This window comes from Ictalurus punctatus, chromosome 11 (genome assembly GCF_001660625.3).
Source record: "Ictalurus punctatus breed USDA103 chromosome 11, Coco_2.0, whole genome shotgun sequence".
Lineage (NCBI taxonomy): Eukaryota > Metazoa > Chordata > Actinopteri > Siluriformes > Ictaluridae > Ictalurus > Ictalurus punctatus.
The window spans coordinates 934,365-956,557 of record NC_030426.2 but is presented as its reverse complement, the minus strand read 5'-3'; the positions used below and the strand labels follow the sequence as shown (position 1 = coordinate 956,557).

At 36.1% G+C, this 22,193-nt stretch overlaps 1 protein-coding gene across 2 annotated transcripts; it reads left to right on the top strand.

The window, feature by feature from the left end:
* Positions 1 to 1,054: 1,054 nt before the first annotated feature.
* tomm34 (translocase of outer mitochondrial membrane 34) lies at positions 1,055 to 21,804 on the top strand. Of its 2 annotated transcripts, none has more exons than XM_017479700.3 (8): positions 1,055 to 1,297; positions 2,021 to 2,179; positions 5,268 to 5,367; positions 8,205 to 8,357; positions 14,711 to 14,868; positions 14,998 to 15,139; positions 18,176 to 18,302; positions 20,160 to 21,804. In XM_017479700.3, exons 2-8 carry the CDS (start codon positions 2,050 to 2,052, stop codon positions 20,259 to 20,261), a joined length of 912 nt encoding a protein of 303 aa, XP_017335189.1. In that variant the 5' UTR covers positions 1,055 to 1,297; positions 2,021 to 2,049; the 3' UTR covers positions 20,262 to 21,804. The 2 variants fall into 2 exon arrangements, with proteins under 2 accessions (XP_017335189.1, XP_017335188.1); XM_017479699.3 differs by lacking the exon at positions 1,055 to 1,297 and adding an exon at positions 1,315 to 1,871.
* The last annotated feature ends 389 nt before the right edge of the window (positions 21,805 to 22,193 follow it).

Genomic DNA, 22,193 nt, shown 5'->3' with positions numbered 1-22,193 from the left:
CTGGTGCACTACTGCATTTTTCCAGTCACCAAAAAAAAAAAAAAAAAAAAAACGCAGATAATTATTACTTTCATTTCTGCAGTTATAGCATTGTTTCTTAGAGTGGGAGAAGTTACCGAATTTCTAGGTCAGTAACTAAAAGAATATATTGACAATCAAGCCTGTATCTTTTTATCAACTCCTTGTCATCATATAATTCCAACATATTTTTCTTTGTCAGAAAGTACATGGTCTCGACCACTCTGCTGCCATCTTGTTACTCTAACTAGGTTAGGACACCTGTCTAGCACTCTTAAATAATTTAGGAGCTGAGACTTAGTCTTAACACCTAGGAACCGTTATAAAGTTCTTGTCGCATTGTGCATGTGGAAATGCTCTTACTTTCACTATTAAACATAGCCATGAGTTCTACTGTCAATTTTTCACAATGTCACTGCACCAAGCATTGAAGTGTGAGATAATTAAATGATAATTACTGCTTTGAATGTCCTGAGATTCATGCCTTATTTTATTTTATGTAAACAATTAAACAGTGGATCAACAAAAACATGGAATGCCCACTAATAATTTAGTTAAATAGACAGATTAAAAAAAAAAAAAAAGATTAATGATGCATAAATGTATGTATATGTAAAATAAATAATGAAAATTGATGTTAAGATAACGTTAACAGCACGTTAAGGGAACATTAACAAAATGTCAGTGGAACATTAGGGGAACGTTAACAATGTTAGGGGAACGATAGCAGAATGTTAGGGGAACACTGAAGGAACATTAACAGAACTTTATCTGAACATTAAGGGAATGTTAACAAAACATTAGGGGAACGTTAACAGAACGTTATGGGAATATTAAGGGAATGTTAACAGAACATTAGGGGAATTTTAAGGGAATGTTAAGGGAATGTTAACAGAAAATTAGAGGAATGTTAACAGAACATTAGGGGAATGTTAAGGGAATGTTCTGCAAACCTAAAAACAATGTTCAACTTCCATGAAGAAAACTTCCCTGGCTAACCAAAAGCAAACGCCCCAAATAAAACGTCTTCCAGATGAAAACGGAGGTTTCCAGATGTAGAAACACCATACAGTAGGAGGGGTAAAATAGAGCGAGCATTATAAACGGCCCTTTGACGTAAATGCTTTTCATCAGTTTCAGTATGAACCGACCCTAAAGATGACTGCAGCGGGCGTGAGAGGGCGTTAAGCCGTTGCCTTATAATGAGTTCACGGTGAAAGGTGTGGTCTCTTTTAATTATTGTTTTGTCCATTTGGCAGCGGAGATCATTTATGACAAGGTAAGCATGCGGGGAATATGCTGCTTGGTCATAAAGTTGTTGTTTTGGTACACTAGGTTTTAATTTTTAAGTGTTTTAAAAAGTTCCGCTCTCGAGATTCCTCACTTGGAATGCAGACTAGCTTTAAATAGCAGCCTGAGAGTTAACTGATCAGCGACATTACGAATTGAAACTGAAATCTGACACCGCTGCGTCGAGCCGGCGCTACAGCTAACGCTAACTTCTCTCGCCTGCGTTTTCTTCAACGAGTCTGCTACTGTACACCGTTTATACATTCGACGAGGAACAAGCAGTCTCTAATCTAATTTAGTTCCCGCGGTGTTATGTCTATTTTTTTGTAGACCTTAGAACAATGCTGTCTTCTTCTTCCTAGTTAATGTAGGTGTAAACTTTAAACGACGTCAGAGCGGCTGCTTGTTCTTCATTAGTTGATGTAGCTGAGCAGCTAGCTGGACATTTAGGTGTTCACCCGGCGTCTAGTTTTCTATCTTACGCTAGGCTTGCTACAGTTACTTCAGTCTGTCGGTGTTTTTAACCTTAATAATTGACCATATATCAGCCAGCAACATTTAAGGTAAGAACCTGCCGTAGTATATAGTTTGTTAACGTTAACTTTGTACTTAAACCGGTTCTTTGTTGACTAGACTAAACCCAGCTAGCGAAGCACGATATTAGCTAAGCAGCTAGCTAAAAGTAACTGTTTGTTTGTTTGTTTGTTTGTAGTCACTGTTATCTGAATTTAGCGGGATAACATGCCTCAGAAGCGGCGGTCACAATCTTGGGCAGAGCTGAAACAAGCTGGCAACGACTGCTTTAAGACCGGACAATATGGAGACGCCATCTCTCTGTACAGCCAAGCCATCGAGGTGTTGAAGAAATCGGGTAGGGAAGACGATGTCCGCTTTTAAATGGCTAGTTATTCATTTGAAGAGTGAGCCAAGGCCATCGAAATGATCATGTTACTGTACTAAAGAGGTTGTCAAAATAGCATTTCATCAAATTTGATCATTCTCCTTGCATGTTCAAGTTTGGTCGCAGTACATGACATTATCCTCCGAATGTCGCTAACTACTCTCATATATTCTGGCATGAATATTGAGTGTTGAGGTCATACATACGCCTTGCATAATATGCAAAATTGTAATAATTACAAAAAAAATTAAATAGTAGTGCTGCCCAGAATAAGCTATTTCACATAACAGATGTTTACATATATAACATAAGACACTATAATAACTGAACTTACACAAATCAAGTTGTGAATTTTTTTAATTTTTATTACTGATACTGATTATTTGCATGTTTGTGTTGGACAACTGATATTTGAACTGAACATAAGGTTTTATTTATAATAATTTTGTCAATTTCACTTCTTCACATACATAAAACAACTCTTGTTTATACACCAATAAATAGAGAGCTCTGAAATAGTAAATAAAGTGCACTGTTACTAAATAATCTTTTTTAAGTAAAAGCTTTCATGTGTTAAACAGGTAAAACAAATAAAGCACATGAAGTAATTAATAAAAAACAGATGCAGTGCTGCAATGGCTGCAGTTCTCAAAACACCGTTTAATGGTAGATCCGATATTTCAAAAGCGATATCCGATTATGGAAAAATGCTTAACTTCATTTTGCGGTAGCCAAAAAATGGCATTTTTGTCTGTTTTGGGGGTACCTGTGTTCAGCATTGATTTGTTTTGTGATATCACACACCACAGTAGTGGTTAATGTAGTGGTTAATGGCTCATATGAAGTAGACACTTAAGACTTTTAAGAATTCAGTTATTTCAAGTATTTCTTCTTTTACCTAGCCTACCTGGGGCAATATATTCAGATTAAAAAAAAGACAATTATATAAAAAAATTGTTTTCTTTTAACACAAATGTTATATCTTCACAGCAAATGTTGATATCAACCCCATTCCTGGTCTCAAAGATGCCCCAAGTACTTGTCCATGAACACCCAAAATATGAGGAAGTTATCTCTAACCACTAAAATTGTGTGCAAGGTTATCCAAACACAGGTAAAAACCTCTCCAAAATGGCACGAAACGTCTCCAAATTGCACAAAGCCTTTAAAAATTGCAGACTTCTAGAAATAGAAAACATTTTTTTTTAAATGGCACAAAATAACCTCACCAAATGGCACCATTGCTCTCCAAATGGCACAAAATGAAAACAAATGGCAGTAGCGTGAACTCTGTTACACAATGTGTAATTTCACACACAAAAAAAGTCTGAAATATACTTATAAAATATAATGTTTATTAAAAATAGTGCCAGAGCCCCACGTGAAGGAGCACTTGCTTTCCTAATGGCTCAAATGATAGACACACGAGTGACCCCTCTCCTCTGACTTTTCTGGGGGGGGTAGTTAGAGCTGTCAGTTTTGCAGTGGAAACCTCCATGTGGGAGAAGGCCTCATCAGAAGTGTGAGGAGGATCAGGAGCATTTTTCTTCTTCTCTGTAACAATAAATAATCATAGATACAAAGTACAATAAGTACCCAAAATCACCCATAATAAATACTAAAATGGCTTTTATATAATAATAATAATAATTCCATATATATATATATATATATATATATTTATTTATTTATTTATTTATTTATTTATTTATTTATTTATATAACCCATGCTGGTGCATTTGTCGTTGTTTTTTTTATTAAAAAATGCAGTGCCGTGTTTCATGTAGAAAACAAACACTGCTGTGTTAAATGGCGCACTTGTATAGCGCTTTTATCCAAAGAGAACTATAAATATAAAATAGAGACGCTGCTGGGTTTTCTTGGTTATGGAGCTGGTGTTGAGGGACCAGGTGAGGTTCTCCGCTAGGTGAACACCAAGGAAATTGGTGCTCTTGATGATTTCCATGGAGGACCCGTCGATGTTCAGCGGTGAGTGGTCACTCCTTGCTCTCCTGAGGTCAACAACCATCACTTTTGTTTTGTCCACATTCAGAGACATTAGCATAACGAGATGTGGTCTGAGTAGCAGAGGTGGAGTCAGGGCTCCGCCCAGTATGTGCCAGGGATGTTTGTGTAAACAGGATCCAGCGTATTTCAAAGTTCACATGTTGATGGAATTTAGGGAGCACTAATTTGAGATTTGCATGATTGAAATCCGCATGGTTGAAATCTCCAGCGATGATTAACAGTCCATTGGGGTGTGTGTTTTTCAGTTTGCTTATAGCCCCATACAGTTCAGAGTGCCTCCTTAGCATTAGCCCTGGGGGGATGTATACTCTGATTATAAGAACAGTGGTGAATTCCTGTGGTTGGTAAAATGGCGGCTAACAGTCACAAATTCCATAAGTGATGAGCAGTAACTAGAAACTAGCACCGAGTTCTTGCACCATTCCATGTTGATGTAAACACATAAACACATAAGCCACCACTGCAAGCCTTACTGCACAGAGCTGCCTTTCTGTCGGCACGAAATGAGGCGAGCCCGCCTAGCTGGATGGCAGCATCTGGAACTCTGTCGCTGAGCCACGTCTCCATGAAAACAGACACAGCAGTCTCTAAACTCAAGCCACATAGCCTGCTGGAGTCGTAATGTGTACCGTTAATCTAATTATGTTCTATAACATGTAAAACGGGAACATGACAGAAGTATTCTAAAAGTGACTCATGTAAACACTTTAATCACAATATTGTCTTATTCAGAGTAAGGTCAATAACCTCTTTTAAAAATGTTTAGGTGTGTGTGTTTTTTTTTTTATATATATACACACACATACATTTTACAGATTCTGCAAGGCATATGTGAACTAATGACCTCAACTGCATGCTTAATATTTTATTTATGTATATATTAATTTATTTTACAGAAAAATAACATCTAATGACCTTCTGTAACCTTTATTTAATTATTTATTTATTTGACCTACAAACTTATCTAGCTCAAGAACATCTCAGTTGTGTGTGAATGCTTGGTAACGTGATGCATAATTTTTATTTTCAGGTCAGAAGAACCAGGAAGATCTTGGTATTTTATATTCAAATCGGGCTGCGAGTTACTTGAAAGATGGAAATTGCAGTGAATGCATTAAAGACTGCACAATGTAAGTTTATCATCACTTCACTGAAGTACTTACAGTGCCAAATATTTTGTGATTCTGAATGTATGTAATAGCTGATAAGTATTTTTTATTAGGTGTTTGAATGGTTAAATGAAAGGTTCAACACAATGCCTGAGCTCTCTCTCTATTCTATACTGGTCTAAGCACAGCAGCATCATTTGAACAGAAGCTCTAATGTTGTGTAGTTTGAATGTAAATGGTCACTACACTTGAGTGTATAAACTATTACTAAATTTAATGGTTGCACCAAGTAACATAGCTTCTACTGAAGCACTATTTGGATGAGATAATTGTTCCAGACAAGGCACTATTAATGTCTTCTGCCAAACAGACAGACTGACTGACTTTATTGATCCCATGAGGGAAATTATTAGAAATGACATGTTTGATTCACAGAATATAAGTAATCTCCATATAAATTCCAAAGAGGGAAGTGCCTGCATGATGTATACAAAATAATCCCCATGATGTATACAATATATAATATACACACACGCACACAGAGTGCCCTCAACTAAAATTGGCACCCTTGGTAAATATGAGCAAAGAAGGCTGTGAAAAATTATTGTTGAAATATATTCCCATATTTTATGTTTTTTTAGTACACCTGGGTGATTAGGAACAGGATATTGTTCAACCATGACTTCCTGTTTCACAGGGGTATTAATATGCTTAGTCATTCATAAGAATGGGTAAGACCAAGGAATATAGCTGTGATGTGTAGCAAAAGGTTGTTGAGCTTCACAGAATGGGAAGTGGCTATAAGAAATGGTACAAGCATTGAAAATGCCCATTTCCACCATCAGGGCAATAATTAAGAAGTTCCAGTCAACTGTAAATGTTATGAATCAACCTGGAATTGGACGTGTGTCTATATCGTCTCAACACACTGTGAAGAGGACAGCTCGAGTGGCTAAAAAATCTCCAAGGATCACAGCTGGAGAATTGCAGAAGTTAGTTGTGTCTTGGGGTCAGAAAGTCTCCAAAACTATAATCCGAAGTCACCTACATCACCACAAGTTGTTAGGCAGGGCTTCAAGAAAAACGCCTCTACTCTCATCCAAAAACAAACTCTAGCATCTTCAGTTTGCTACTACTAGTGGGCCTTCAAATGGATCCGATGAACCCGATCAGGTTCTATGGTCAGATGAAACCAAAATATAGCTTTTTGCCAGTAAACACCAGAGGTGGATTTGGTACCCACAGAGAGGTAGCCATATGGAGAAGTACCTCATGTCCACAGTTAAATATGGTGATGGATCTTAATGTTTTGGGACTGTTTTTCTGCCAGAGGACCTGGACATTTTGTTAGGATACATGGTATCGTGGACTCTATCAAATATCAATAGATATTAAATGAAAATGAAATGGGCCGTGGTTGGATCTTCCAGCAGGACAATGATCCAAAACATACATCAAAATCAACACAAAAATGGTTTACTGACCAAAAAATCAAGGTCCTGCCATGGCCTTCCCTGTCCCTTGACCTGAACCCCATAGAAAACCTGTGGGGTGTACTGAGGAGGAGAGTCCTCCAATGTTTTGAAGGATCTGGAGAGATTCTGTATGGAGGCATGGTCTCATATCCCTTGCCATGTATTCTCCAACCTCATCAGGCATTATAGGAGGAGACTCGCAACTTAACTTGGCAAAGGGAGGTAGCACACAAAGTATTGACTAAAAGGGTGCCAGTAATTGTCACGCACACACTATATATATATATATATATATATATATATATATATATATATATATATATATATATATATATATATATATATATATATATATATATAAACAAATGATCAAAAGGTTAACCAAAGACAAATTTTCACAGTCTTCTCTGTTCATATTTACCATATACATGTTTAATATTAGTGGAGGGCACTGTGTATATATAGACTCAAATGAACAGGGCTAGTGGCACTTGAAGACTAGATTGAGTGGCAGGATTCTTACATTCTTTCCATGTGCATTGGTGCTTCTAAGTTTGTGAACCCTTTAGAATTTTCTATATTTCTGAATAAATATGACCAAATCATTCAGATTTTCACACAAGTACTAAAAGTAGACAAAGAGAACCCAATTACACAAATGAGATAAATATTACATATCTGTCTTGAATTTCCTCCATTTGTACGCAGTCTGTCTGCCTGTGGATTGGTGGAATCCAAACTCTTTAGATATGGTTTTGTAACCTTTTCCAGCCTGATGAGCATCAAGTGTCTTATTTTTTATTTTATTATTGTCATTTTTTTTTTTTATGTCCTATGAAATCTCCTTTGTTCATCCCATGATCCACTTCCACAAACGTGTTGTGAAGATCAGATTCTGATAGATCCCTGTTCTTTAAATACAACAGAGTGCTCAGTTACATCTGATTGTCATCTCAATAATTGACACACTTTTGCCTCTCACAAATGTAACATTGGATCATTTTTCCTTAATAAATATATGGCCAAGTATTATAATTTTGTCCCCTTTGTTTAATTGGGCTCTCCTTATCTACTTTTAGGACTTGTGTGAAAATCTGCTGACATTCTGCATATTTATGCAGATATATAGAACATTCTAAAGGGTTCGCAAACTTTCAAGCACCACTGTAGGTATAATAATGTTAATGCTTTATAAACAACTGGTACTGCCTCTTTAATTTGTGTATTTATGTCCATTTTGTTTAACCTATGTATTGTCTTTAAGAAAAGGAGTACAAAATTCAGTGCTACTCTGCTAATAAAAGAATAAGGAACTTGAATTTTGAACCAGCCCAAATTGAGACAGCTGAGCTGTCCACATTAATATACTTTTTGTTTTAACAGATCTTTGGAACTGGTTCCATTTGGGATTAAATCACTTTTACGCCGTGCTGCAGCTTATGAAGCTATGGAGAGATACAGACAAGCCTATGTAGACTATAAAACAGCCTTACAGATCGACTGCAACCTGCCTGCAGCTCATGATGGAACCAACAGGTAGGGGCTTGTTAATGGGCATAAGCTGACAAGTAACTAGCATTTATTAATTGGAAAAGCACTTTCTTCTAAGCGTTATTTGGTATCGGAAATGTGGTTGGTGAAGGGGTCTGAACAGTATCCAAATGTGGGGTTATTAAACACAATCACAGGAAGCAGTATCTGTAAGTGTGAAGCTATGAAGCAAATGTTCAGAGAAGCTTCCATGTGTGATTTCTGTTTGATGAGCACTAGGGATAAAACCGAATATAATACTTTATTTGGATTCAGCAGATGTGTTCTAAATTGAATACAAATACAAATGTATACAGGGCATCTGATTCTGGTATCTTAAGTTCATTAACATGAAGCAAATAGGAGGTGTACTGTTCATTTTTTTTTTTTTTCTTTTCTGTTGTCAATAGTTTGCTCCAGTAGACTAATCCAAACACCTTTTGTAACTCCATAAAACCATATTTCTCCCATATGCCAGTACAAACTGGCCCGGAATTCACGAAAGAAACATGCTTTTATCATCACACCCATATGTGGGCTTTCTTCAAACTGTTGCCACAAAGTTGGAAGCATACAACTGCATAGGATGTCTTTGTATGCTGTAGCATTACAATTTCTCTTCAATGGACCTAAAGGGTCCAAACCTCTTCCTGCATGATAATTTGCACAAAGCTAGGTCCATGAAGACATGGTTTGACAAAGTTGAAATGGAAGAACTCAAGTGGCCTGTACAGAGCCAGTCCAGTGTTACCCATTAATTACCTAGACTGTGGCTGCCTGTTAATATTAACTTATTGTTTACATGTTAGCACAGCAAGTTAAATTAATTACTAAATGGAAAAACATCAACTGTGTGAGCTTTTAAAATAATGTCCTATGATTATTAACACACATGGTAGGTGCTAGGGCTGCACGATTATGGCCAAAATGATAATCCCAATTATTTTGATCAATATTGAGATCTCGATTATTTATCATGATTATTAATTGATTTTTGTGACAACATATTTTATTGCACTTTCAGATTTATTAAGCTTTCTCATGCCACAATATAATGAGAAAACTTGAGCTGGTCAATTATGACAGAATTTAGGAACATAGTTGGAGCCATGACAAATTAATTTACCTTCTGATAAACTACATTTAATATTTTCAGTTAATTTTTTCTGACTGTATAAAAAAAAAAAAAAAAAACAACAATCGTTAACCTGTTCAACCTTGTAAACAAATATATACATCAATGTTCAGTGTTTGAAGTCTGCTCCTCTTAAATATATTTAAATCTACACTATTAGACATTTTGCACTGTCATGGTTCTGGGCTGGAGTCAGTTCTCGAACCGCTCTGTGTATATTGTGTATATATCTGAATAATCTCATATAGTATGTGATTGGGTGAGTTCATTTATCTGTCAGATGCAAAGCGCTTTAGTTTAATGGTGTTCATTACTGATACACCGATCAGGATTTTTACAGCCGATATCCAGATACCAGGTATATCCAGATACCTGGTATCTGATATCCAGATATCTTTTTTAAAAATTTTTTTATTTAAACTTTAATCAGGAGGTCATAAACAGTTAAATGTAAGCTCTCTGCTCATGGTCAATGTCAATTGAATTAAAATAATAGCAATGAGAAATACTGTCGGTTAATTGATATATGAACAAGCATAACAGGGCTCCAGATGGCGACTAAAATGGTCGCCAATGCGACTAACTTTTTAATTTTGCGACCGTTTTTTCTGCCAGTTGCCAGTGGCCACCGTTACCCACAAACAAAATTGAAAAACAAATGAAATAGAAATGACCATACATCATCTCCTCTTGTGCCTGCATCTACCTGCCCTGTCACGTGCACTCCTGTATGGTTTCCAATAAATAAACTCTGCACTCTTGTCCTGCAGTGGTTGAAGCGTCGGCTGTATAGATGAACAGAAACAGGTTTAACGTCACGTTTATCGGGTTTAAAAAGTTGGAAGTGTTAACTTTATTAAAGGTTTCTCATTTAGTTTGATGTGGTTTAGTTCGTTGGAATGTGAATTTATCCGTTATATGTAGGCTAGCTAACTGCGTAGTTAACTAACATTAGCCAGCTGACAAGAAAACGAAATACGCAAACAAAAAATATCAGACTTTTTCTCGTTCCCTGCCCGTCCAAACCCTGCCTCCTCTAAATCAGATGCCGACGATGTTGAGACCAACTCGACCGGTGAAAGTTCTCAAGTGACATTTGAGTCATCCCAGCCCATTTCAATCGGAGTGCAATCTTTTACAGATGATGACAGCCAAGCGCAGCGAGTCGAGCCTTCTTCTCCCGTCCTGACAAGACCTGTTTAAATCAGCTTGGCTACAAGTGTTCACCTGGTTACGTTATGACAATGGGAAAATGTACTGCACCTTTTGTGCTAAAGCTGGACAAGATATTGTCCCGACAAGACAGTTTAAACAGTTGATATTACTGTGAAAGAACTAGAGAGAAGATTCGGAAACATGCTGGTGAATGTTACAGAGAAAGGATATGCAAAGGGATCAGAGGTCATCAGGTCATTTTCAGTGTTCTGTCATGATACATGGCCGGGTGATGTTACCTATGACGAGGAGCAGGTTGACACATTAGTGAATTGGTACAGAGAGCTCTTGACAAACAGTCGATGTGGTGTTACAGCTGTGCAAAGGGAATGGAGAATGCTGAAAACATTAGCGAAAGGTCAGTTCATGGATAACATGTAACATGTTCATGTATGTCTATACACCGAGTTATGGAAAGTGAAAAAGGAGCCATTCTGCACAGATTTTAGGAACATTCTTCACTTAGTTGAAATTATGCGGGTTCTTCCCATATATGCAACTCGGTGCAAAAGAGGATTCTCAGCACAGAATAGAATGGAGTCAAAAGTGCGCAGTTCCTTATGTGTTAAAATACTGGAAGACTTCGTGAGGATCAGTACAGAGGGCCCCTCACTTGGCCAGTTTGCTCAGAGCCCAGTGTGAAGCGCTATTGTCTGCAAGCAAAAGAAGGCGCAGACCTAACTACACTGGTTGGCCAAGTGAACTTGACATGGTGGTGGTGGGAGATACGGACTCTGAGCCTGAATAAGCAGGAAACAACTGATTGTACATAGTTGAATAAAAAAAGTGAAAAAAAGAAACAAATGACTGGACATTTCAGTATTTACGGTAATGATTTCAATATGATATACTCAACATTGCACATATGTAAACTATGGGAGGCAGAGTAAACAAAGGCAGACAGTACAGAAGGGAAAGAAAAATCAGTGTGAGGTAGCCGTTTAACAATGATATCATATGTCATATGACATTACTATATTTTGGCTCCTGAAAATTTGATCTGGCGCCTAAATATTTTGGGTTTAGGAGCTCCTAGATATTTTTTTTTTTTTTTTTTTTTTGCCTGGAGCCCTGCATAAAATATTTGTTTAAATATCTTAAACAATAAAGAGTCCTAATTAAAAGTAGACTAACACAAACATGCTTCATATTAGGAAAAAGGCTAATAGCTTTGTAAGGAGATAGCGAACTAAGCTTAATGTCAGATTGATATTAAATGCAACACATAGTAATTAAACATTATTTCATTTCTCATTTTATTTATATTTTATGAAGTTATTATAATATCTATTTTTTATATTATATGATTTATTTATAACAAAGCACATTTTCTGTCTTTACATTTTAGTAGTTTTATTTTTGTTTGTTTATCAGTTTTAGATGGGTTTCCCCAGTACAGTGTTGACATGTTATTGTGTTTTGGAGGGATTAAAACAAAACATGGAAACTGGAGTTGACTTTTCTAGTGATATCTGGCAACCGTGAGTTTAAATGAAGTGAATTAGAGTTAGTGAAGGAAAGCGGCAGTGTACTGTATGTTTACAGACTGAACAGTAGCTACTCTTGATTATGATTGGTGAGGAATTATTTAATAAAGAAGTTTGAATTAAACCCACCCTGTAGCGTTAGCGTTATTATTAATTTACTCCGCCCGATGCCGCTGTGTCTACACTAGCAGGTTTCAGGTGCATGTCATTTTGCTGGATCAATAAAAGATGGCGATTGTGAGATCGGGAAGTTGAAGCAGATGATGTACAGAGTTACTCTTGTCATCCTAATGGCTTCTCTGCAGTATTTACACACTTGTTCGGTTGACTGTTGTGATGAAAAGCAAAGTTACTGTTGCGCAGTGTAGATGCATTTTGGACTTCCTGTAGTTTTTTTTCCGATTCAATTATACAACTCTGAACAGGTCACTTGCACCGGTGCAAAAAATTTATTCACAGTCACAGAAAATACTTTTCAGTGAAATGGTCATACTGTAGAGCCCTGTGTATATCTGTAAAGGTTTTTTCCCCATTCGGCATGATGACATTTAATGTCCCCGACAACCTCTGTAGTGCCATTTAGCATCATGTTAATGTCATGATTTCCCCTCATGCAAAGTGCTGGAGCTCGAAGCGAAGCTGGGGCTAAAATGCTTTGTTTTGGGACTACAAAATGACGTCATCCCTACGCCGCTCTATGGTTGTGTATCTGTAAGTTTAGGAAGTGCTTGATTTGATCTGCAGTGGAGTTTTCTATTAGTGGAGGACAAACTTTAAACGTTAATATCGCAGTCGATAATGTTCATTTAATCGGGGGCCGTCAAAATCGCAATCGATATTCGATTAATTGTGCAGCCCTAATAGGTGCGCAGCAGTGCAGCCAGACTGCTACTCTCTATACCTTTAACTTACACACACACACAGTCAGATTGGTGTCAGTAGCCATGTTTCCATCCACGTATTTTATGAAAATGGATGGAAACACCAGATGTGAATAAAATCGCCAAAATGCGCATACAAAACTTTGTGCGTCATTTTCAGTCTGATTTTTTTATTTGATAAGAAGACATGCGCCTAAACTGCCATGGAAACACATTTACTGAATAAATTCCTCTATGTGCATCTAAAAAGTCATGTGACTTTCCAGCAAATCATGTGACTGGAGAATTGGCTGATGTGAGTTGGATATTCAGCAAATGTGGTCAACTTATACAGCCATTGATAATGCATTTTTCTCTCGAACTGGGGCGGTGGGTCGGTATAACTAGACTAACCAGCAAGCCGATCTCATTTGCACAGCATCTCAAATGTTGTTTTTGTCATTCTGAACTGCCAAATTCTGTCATTGAAATGATTTGGTAATTACCTCCCAGAACTGTCTCTCATGATTCTGTTCCCAAATATTAGGCATCCGCCTCTCATCGCAAGATAACTTGAGGTTTGTGACACTGTTTCCTCTGCATGCTCTGAAGCACAAGTAATGAATTATATTGGGGGGGGGGAGCCACAGTGGCTTCTCTTGTTGCAACAACTTCCATTTGTGTTGATGCATTGATATTGATTTTGTGCTCTTTAGCACATGGCATGGAAACAGTGCTCATGTTTTTTTTTAGGGATTAAAATTGTAAAAGGGACATATCCCTTGCTCTGCACTGAGGTGCTTTTTTTTTTTTTTTTTTTTTTTTTTTTTTTTTTTTTTTTTTTTTTGCAAACTGGATATCCATGCTCAAGGACAATCCCCCTTTCATTTTTGGGATATCCAAAGTAATCCCATGCTTCTGATTTGAATTTCTTTTTCGGCGGGGGATGGAGATGGAGATTGGTGATATGAGCCTCGCTTCTGTCTGATATTTTCTCTGCTGAATATGTGTGTGCGGAGCAAGTTGACGAATCTGACAAGCAGTCTAAGAGTAAGAGATGTGCATGCGCAGGTGGGTCTGTTACTAACAAAAAGTAGCTAACTCTATTGAAGCTACTTAAATGGGCATTTTTAGTATGTCATGACTGCAAATCAGTTTATGAATAACTGTATAATTTTACATAAAGAAATTAAACAATTTAAAAATAATTCAGAACAATTAGAAATGTATAATGTGCACATTAGGCTACTTATCAATTTAAAATGAAAATCGTGTTCACAATAAGTTAAGATAGGAACTTTTTCTCTTGCGTCTCCCTTAAATGAGATGTTGAGAAATATAATCAGTTGTATTCAGAACATAAAATAAATCCCTTGGCATGCACTGATAAACATGAAATTATTTGATTTGAAAGTAAATGTAAACATTGTTGTGTTGCCTGTTAACAACAAATCACCAGTAATATTCTCTGTATCAGAGAGTAAATTCCAAAGGCCATTAGAGTACACAGTAATTACACTGAAGCAGCATTGGGAAACTCAACTGCATAGCTGTGCAGAACTCTTTAAATTGTTCAAATGATACAGATCTTATAAGCTACCACTGAGCAGAAACCAATGAAACATGCTTTCTCAAATAAAATACATTTTTATTTATCTTCAGAATGACAAAGGCACTGACTGAGATGGATGGACCAGATGGATGGCGAGAAAAGCTTCCTCCTATCCCAACTGTTCCCATGTCAGTAAAAGAGAAATTTTTGCGAACTACAAAGTCAACTGTGAATGCACAGCCGAACAACCTAAATGGAAATAAACAAAGTAAAAAAAATCTTTTCTGACTTTCAGTGGCAATATGTCGTATGACATTGTCTTATGCACTTTCTGTTTTCAATATGGAGATTTAATGTAGGTTACCTATATGATCTTCTGAACTCAATTAACTTCCAGTGAGTGGTGATGTGAAAAAGGCCAAACTGCTAAAGGAGGAGGGGAATGCATTTGTGAAGAAAGGACAGCATAAGAAAGCAGTGGATAAATACACACAGTCTCTCAGCCAGGACCCCACTGAAGTCACAACCTACACAAACAGGTAAACATTATGAACTCTTTGTTCCACCATCGGTCTGATTTCTGAAGTTTTCAGTATTCAGGATTTAAGACTAAAACACGCCTAACAAAAAAGGATTGAAGGAAATCTAAAGATCAGAAGAAAACAAGCTTATCTCAGAGTTGAGTGTAGGGGCTTTCCCTTCTGCATATTTCTTGAGCTGACATGCAGCTAGCCTGCTACTTCTAGCTACTTAAAGTATAATGTAGAAAACAATTCTATAACACATTGTTGTTTCTGGCTGGGTTTTTGTGTGTTCTGCATGAATTTTGTTCTCCAGGTTTGAAAAAAGGGTTGGGCACAAACCCAGAACGCAGAATAAGACGCAGATCGCTCATATTATTTAGTTTCACTCGATATAATAGTTATACAAAATGCAAAAAAGAACACCTCCATTGGGTAATGATACAAACTTCACAACAAGGATAAATCAGCTGACAATCATCCATTATTCACTAGCTTCTCATCAACTTGGTGAACAACATGCTGTCTTATCTGTTCAGCAAGAAAAAAAGCTCAAAGTCCATCAGTTCTGAATCCCTTTTCCTCTTGTACTGTAGCGCTCTCTCAATTGGCTGCGTCAGTCAACCTATAAGTGATACTGTTCAACCCTTTAGTTGGCACATGATGACATTTGATGAATGAAAGCTGGAATAATTGTAAAAAGAAAAAGAAATTTTTATTCCACATCAGTGAAGCAATGAGAACCCTTTACCCCTATCCAACATCACTCATAATTACTTTCACTGATTTCAAAATCAATTTGCATACTAGATCAGAGTTTCCGCTAGCGGTTTACTGGTTTTTGACCATTAAAAAGTCCCCATGTCCGATAAAATAAAACATTTTCAGACAATGTCTGGTAAAAATATTACCACAAAACAGACATCCGTTAAACTTTGCTGCCACAGAGGTTTAACATTTCTGACATCTTGCGATGTCATCTGTGATTACAGGGTGTTGTATCCTGAGCGGGCCACATTGGCAAAAGTAGTTTGCATCATTCCTGCCTCTAAGAGGAATGATGCAAGCTATTGAGGCTTCTCACTGCAGAATTGCATTAAAAGAGCCTTGCGTAGCTGCCTTCAGGAGGAGGTCATCAAGCTGATGCACATCTTAAGCTGCAGAGAAACACTGGACACTTTCAATTTCATTTTGGCAGTAGAGCGTTTCTGTGCCATGAAAATTGCAGAAAATAGTCATAAAAAAGAAGAGAAACAAAGTAGCATAGGAAATAAGATTTTTTTGTTATTTTAATATTTCTTTGTAAATGAAAATATATGTGGCAAACTTTGGCAAAGAACAGTTTAATGTTTTGCTGCACCCTGCTTTTGTTTTGAATTTTAGTTTTAATAGTTCAAAACATCACAGTGAGAGAAATGGGTTAGCTGGATCCCCCCCCCCCATTCCTAGACACGTTGGCTGGCACCAAAATGTCTTAGCGGAAACACTGTACTAGATGATACCTATGCATTTTCTTACATGGCATGTTGAAGTCAAAAGACTTCAACACGCCATTATTGATTGAATACACGATGATTATTGATGCCCATCTCTTATTTGTAGAGAACATATTAATAGGACAGTCTATATTAAATTTAAAACTCTGAAATTTGTTAAATGATGCAGAAAATTTTATTAAATTTTATTTCTATAGCACTGTTCCACATTTTCATGTCTGTCTGTTTTGGAAATCAGGATGTAGATTGTGTTGATTTATAGTCATTATTGTATGCCAGACAGTACTAAGTGTGTTTAAAAGGATATTTATTATTAGCATCAGGGTCTTTTATAATTAAAAAAGTTAAATAAAAAGTTTTACTTAACTAACAAACTAGTTGATGCTTTTATTACCCCTTCAGGGGAGAACAAATCAATAGTCCAGTCACCCAGAACAAAGAGATTGCATCAGGCTATTCATTTTATTTTTTATTCCTAGTTGACCAGTGGGCAAATAAGTTCAGTTGGCTGCTGATAGTGGTTACAAACCCCCCCCCCCCCCCCCCAAAAAAAAAAAAACAACAACTGCGTACCTCAATGCTGTACATGTAGTACATAGTTCTGAATCCTTGTGCATCCTGCACAAAAACTTCTGCTAAGGCATAGTCTGACTGCTGTTATAGCAAATTTTACTTTTCATGCACCAATGACAATCTTTTCAGAATAAGGAAAACACAGACATGTGGAATCCAAGCAAAATAAAGTGCAAAATTGTCACAACCATAAAACAGCATGCAGTCATTTTGTGGTTAGCAAATAATCTTTGAAAGATTTGAATTTATTATTTTTTAAATGAACATTTATGAGGTGAAAAACGACAGCTCATAACAGAAATGTCAGTGTCTTTTAAATATATTTTTGATGTACCACATCATTTTTACACTATTAATAAAAAGCCAGCAAGTCAGTCATCCTCCCAGTAAAACATCACATTGATTAGAACATACTACTTTTTATGATTCACCATGTCTGCTTTGATCATAAAATTCATGTTCAGGCATTTTTGCTAAATAGCATGGGCACAGAGTTGTAGTAAAGTGGGATGTTTTGCTGTCTCACAAAACCACTCTGGCAGTATTTACGTGAAGACTCTCGTGCTTCAGTGGATAATCTTACATCAGTTTGTAGGAGTCCATCCGTCCGCCCTTCTGATCAATCGAACATCCTTTCAACATAGTACTGTTGACTTTTCTTTTTTCAATGTATACAGTGATTATTTGTAATCTCACTATTCAGCATCACCCAGAAGAAGACGAGATCTGTATCTAAAATTAGAATTCTGTAAAGCTGCTTTTTGTTAGTCTATTATTAAAATCATATACAAATAAAACTGAATGTGTAATCAAATTTATTCACTTTAGTTGGTTGGAATTTCAAGAAATTTTGTCAAAGACCAGTCAAACATGCTTCCCAAGGTGCTATCTATAAACCAAGTTTCAAAATGGGTTTTTACCTTTGTAAGACCCTAACTGTCATGTTCAAGATTCACTTTACAGTGTTTTGTCTGTGTGCACTTAGGGCTCTGTGCTATCTGTCACTACAAATGTATATGGAAGCAGTGAAAGACTGTGAAGAGGCTCTTCACCTGGACCCATTCAACATTAAAGCCCTGTACAGACGTGCACAAGCACACAAGGAGCTTAAGGTATGTAAGAGAAAGCTATATAGATAGATATATATATATATATATATATATATATATAGATAGATGGATAGATAGATAGATATATCTATCTATCTATCTATATCTATCTATCTATATATATAGATATAGATAGATATATCTATCTATCTATCTATCTATCTATATATATAATATATATATAGATAGATAGATAGATAGATATATAGATATATATATAGATAGATAGATCTATCTATCTATCCATCTATATCTATCTATCTATCTATCTATCTATCTATCTATCTATATATATATATATATATATATATATATATATATATATATATATATATATATATATATATATATATATATATATATATATATATATATAGAGAGAGAGAGAGAGAGAGAGAGAGAGAGAGAGAGAGAGAGAGAGAGAGAGAGAGAGAGAGAGAGAGAGAGAGACATCTATTTATATCTATAACAAAGAGATGGATAGATACAGGTAGAGAGAGAGAGAGAAGTTCTTTATTCTAATATTTTGAGCTCCTGGATTTTTGATGTCCATGAGTTGTAAGCTGTAATCATCAAGATTAAAATGAAAACAACTTGAAATATTTCACTTTGTGTAATGAATCTAGAATATGAAAGTTCCACTTTTATAATTAAAATATTGAAAAAAATTTACTTTTCCATGATATTCAAATTTTTTGAGATGCACCTGTATGTATGTGTGTGTCTGTACTTATTACTTTTTTCAAGTACACTCCATTGGACAAGGAAATATTTGATCATTTTTGAAATGGTGCCTATTAATAAAGTTGATATATTTGAACAAAACCACAAGGAAAATGAGCTTTTTCAATCATTTATTCAACAAAAATCTCAATAGATGTGATTGTTCATTGAAAAAGTAAGTACACCCTTGGCTACAGAATCTAGTATTGCCCCCTTTAGCAAAAATAACTTCTAGCCATTTTGCATAATTGTCCACCAAGCTTGCTGGAATTTTATTTTACCACTCTTCCGTACAATATTATTTCAGGTGCAAGATGTTTGAGGGTTTTCTTGCATGTATTGGCCGAGCCATTCCTTAGTGGATTTGCTAGTGTGCTTAGGATCATTATCCTGTTGAAAGGTCTACTATATGACAAAAGTTTGTCTTCAAGGAAGGTGTTCCACTTTTTTTTTTTTTTTTAATATGTGGCTGACTGGGAAAATCCCCACAGCCACAAGAGCATCAGTGGGGTCAGGTGAGGAGGGCTGGAGCATGTCAGTGTTGTTCAGGTCGATGCTCTGTGCAGGCCTTTTGAGTTCTTCCACTCAAACCTTGGCAAAATATGTCTTTTCATGGACCGGGCATTTTCATGCTGGGACATGTTTGGGCACCTTAATTCCAGTGAAGGGGAAATTATAATGCTTCAGTATACAAAAAGTCATCTTATAAAACTGTGCGCTTCAGACTTTGTGGTAACAGTTTGGGGAAGGTGCACATATGGATGTGATGGTCAGATGTCCGCAAGCTTTTGGACATATGGTATATATTTCTGTGCAGTGATTTTCAAATCATATCTTTTATTTAAACTGCTATACCCATATAGATTGTGAGGTCACAAAAAAGCCCCTCAAAACAGTTAACATTCTTTTAAAAATACATCTCTGAAACCTGTATCTACATTGGTTGTGAAACTCCAAGCATGTTTAAATAATTCTCTGTACAAATAATCTAATACTTGGACTGCCATTGCAGGATGTCATTTAATGCTTACTCTGAAAGACTAGTGGTATTAGATACTGTGATCTATAGAAAACTTGATATTGAATTGTATAGTTAGTGTCTTTTTTTTCATTCAAATTTATTTGTCTCCTCTGCAGAACAAGAGAACTTGTGTGGAAGATCTCAATAGCTTGCTCAAAATAGAGCCCTACAACGCTGCTGCACAGAAGCTACTACAAGAAGTACTGAAGATGAAATAATATTTTTTTGCAAAGTGCCTCAAGTTAACCCAATTCTCAGATCTGCGCCACTTCTTTGACACATTCAGACTTGTTACTTAAAGATCACAGTTTTATTAGTGGCATAACGTAATTTCATATGCTCAAATGTATTGAATCATCTTCCTATTCTTTAAATTTTTGGGGTGTATTTGTGGCAGAGGCACCTCAACACAACAAATATACACAGTCACGACTATGAGAAATGCACTCAATTGTCTAGTCTTATTAACTGTTTAAAACAGCAAGGAGTTAAATAAGGGTTTGTTGTGCAGTTAATGTATACTTTTTCATTACAGTACAGGGTTTTGTATATTTCAGTGTTCAGATACATTTAAATCTTGTTAGATCAGTTCAGTCCATATTGGCTAGCTTAAGGGAAATCAAATTCCTACATGTAAACCCCCTCAGTTAATTAAGCATATTTACTTGTTTGCTTACAAATAGCTCTGACAGTAACTTGCAGTTGATAGTCAACAACAACCCTTATACATTTTCCAACTTGGTAAATTGACAATACCAACAGCATATAGGTTGTAATTATGAACAAGCCTGACATACTTATCAAATTAAACCAAATGACAGATCTGCTGAATGATGGTCATTTTGTAAAAACAAGAATAAATTCTGCAAACTTTTATATTGCCATTATGTCCTTCAGGTTTATTTGTGATGTGAAAGCTGTGCTTGTGGTTTTTAGACTTTTGTATCAAAGTCATAGATCTCAACTAGGAAACTCGAATAGAAATAAGGCAGTAAATCTAGGCTAGGTGTTTTACAGAATACCGAACTGTTTTTTTTTTTTAAATAAATTTTTACTGAAAGCCACTTAAACAATCCTCAATATACATGCAAGTAAAGACTCAAAAGCAAAACACAAATTTGGAACCGATAAAACTTTTATTTCACTTTAAATTGTCGTTTACACTTTTCCTGATTATAACATGTAAGGTGAAACTAGAACTGTTTAAAAGACATACACAAATCTAGTATTACGTCAATAACCAGGGTTGTACTAGGATTTTTTTTTTCCATTTTTATTTTTTATTTGGGACTCTCAAGCTACTCTAAATTTTTTCACAACCACGTGCGCGCTAAAGCGATAAAACCATCACAGAAGCTAACTGGAGGCAGAATACTGGTCAGTAAAAACAAAAGCGATCTGAGATACCAGATATACAGACAGGCTCGGCTCCACATTCACTACTGTACGTTTTTTTTTTTTTCTCAAGCATAGAATAACTGTTTGTTCAGCTATGGGGAGACGTGTTTTTACTTCAGTGCATGAACATTGTGTCTTCAGTTAGAGACAGGAGTTCTACACTGAAGTAGAATGTTAATGATGTGACAAGGTATTGTGACACTGAATGAGAAGATCTGGAATACTCCCTTCACATTCCTCTAGTTTCCTAAAAGAGCAATAGTACCCTCTATAATTTGAACACAGTTGAACTGGAAGAGAAAATTCAGGCAAATGCAAAATATTTCAAAAACAGGTGAAAGCACAGTGGGTTTGTTCTCATGGTTACCACAGAGACTGCAATTTATTCCAAAACTAAGTGTAATCAGTGGCCAAGACAAAGATGGAACAAATGAGAATATTGTCAAGCTCAGTCAAATCATAACTAGAATGGTCAGAAGTGGATCAAGTGCAGGGGGGAACAGGCATTGATTGATCATGAACATTTTTGGGGAAAGGATGAAATAACGGGGAAAAATGACTTAGAAACTAACTTCTTTAAATGTTTTTTGAAGTAGGACATTTGAATTACATTTCAATTCAAGACATTTTTCACCTTATGTAACTGTATAGTGTGTTCAGCAATGTTGAAGAAAAAATGTTGAAGTAACATCAAGAACGTTTTACTGGTGTTAAACAGCACCACCTAACTGAACTTTGACAGTTCTTCATGA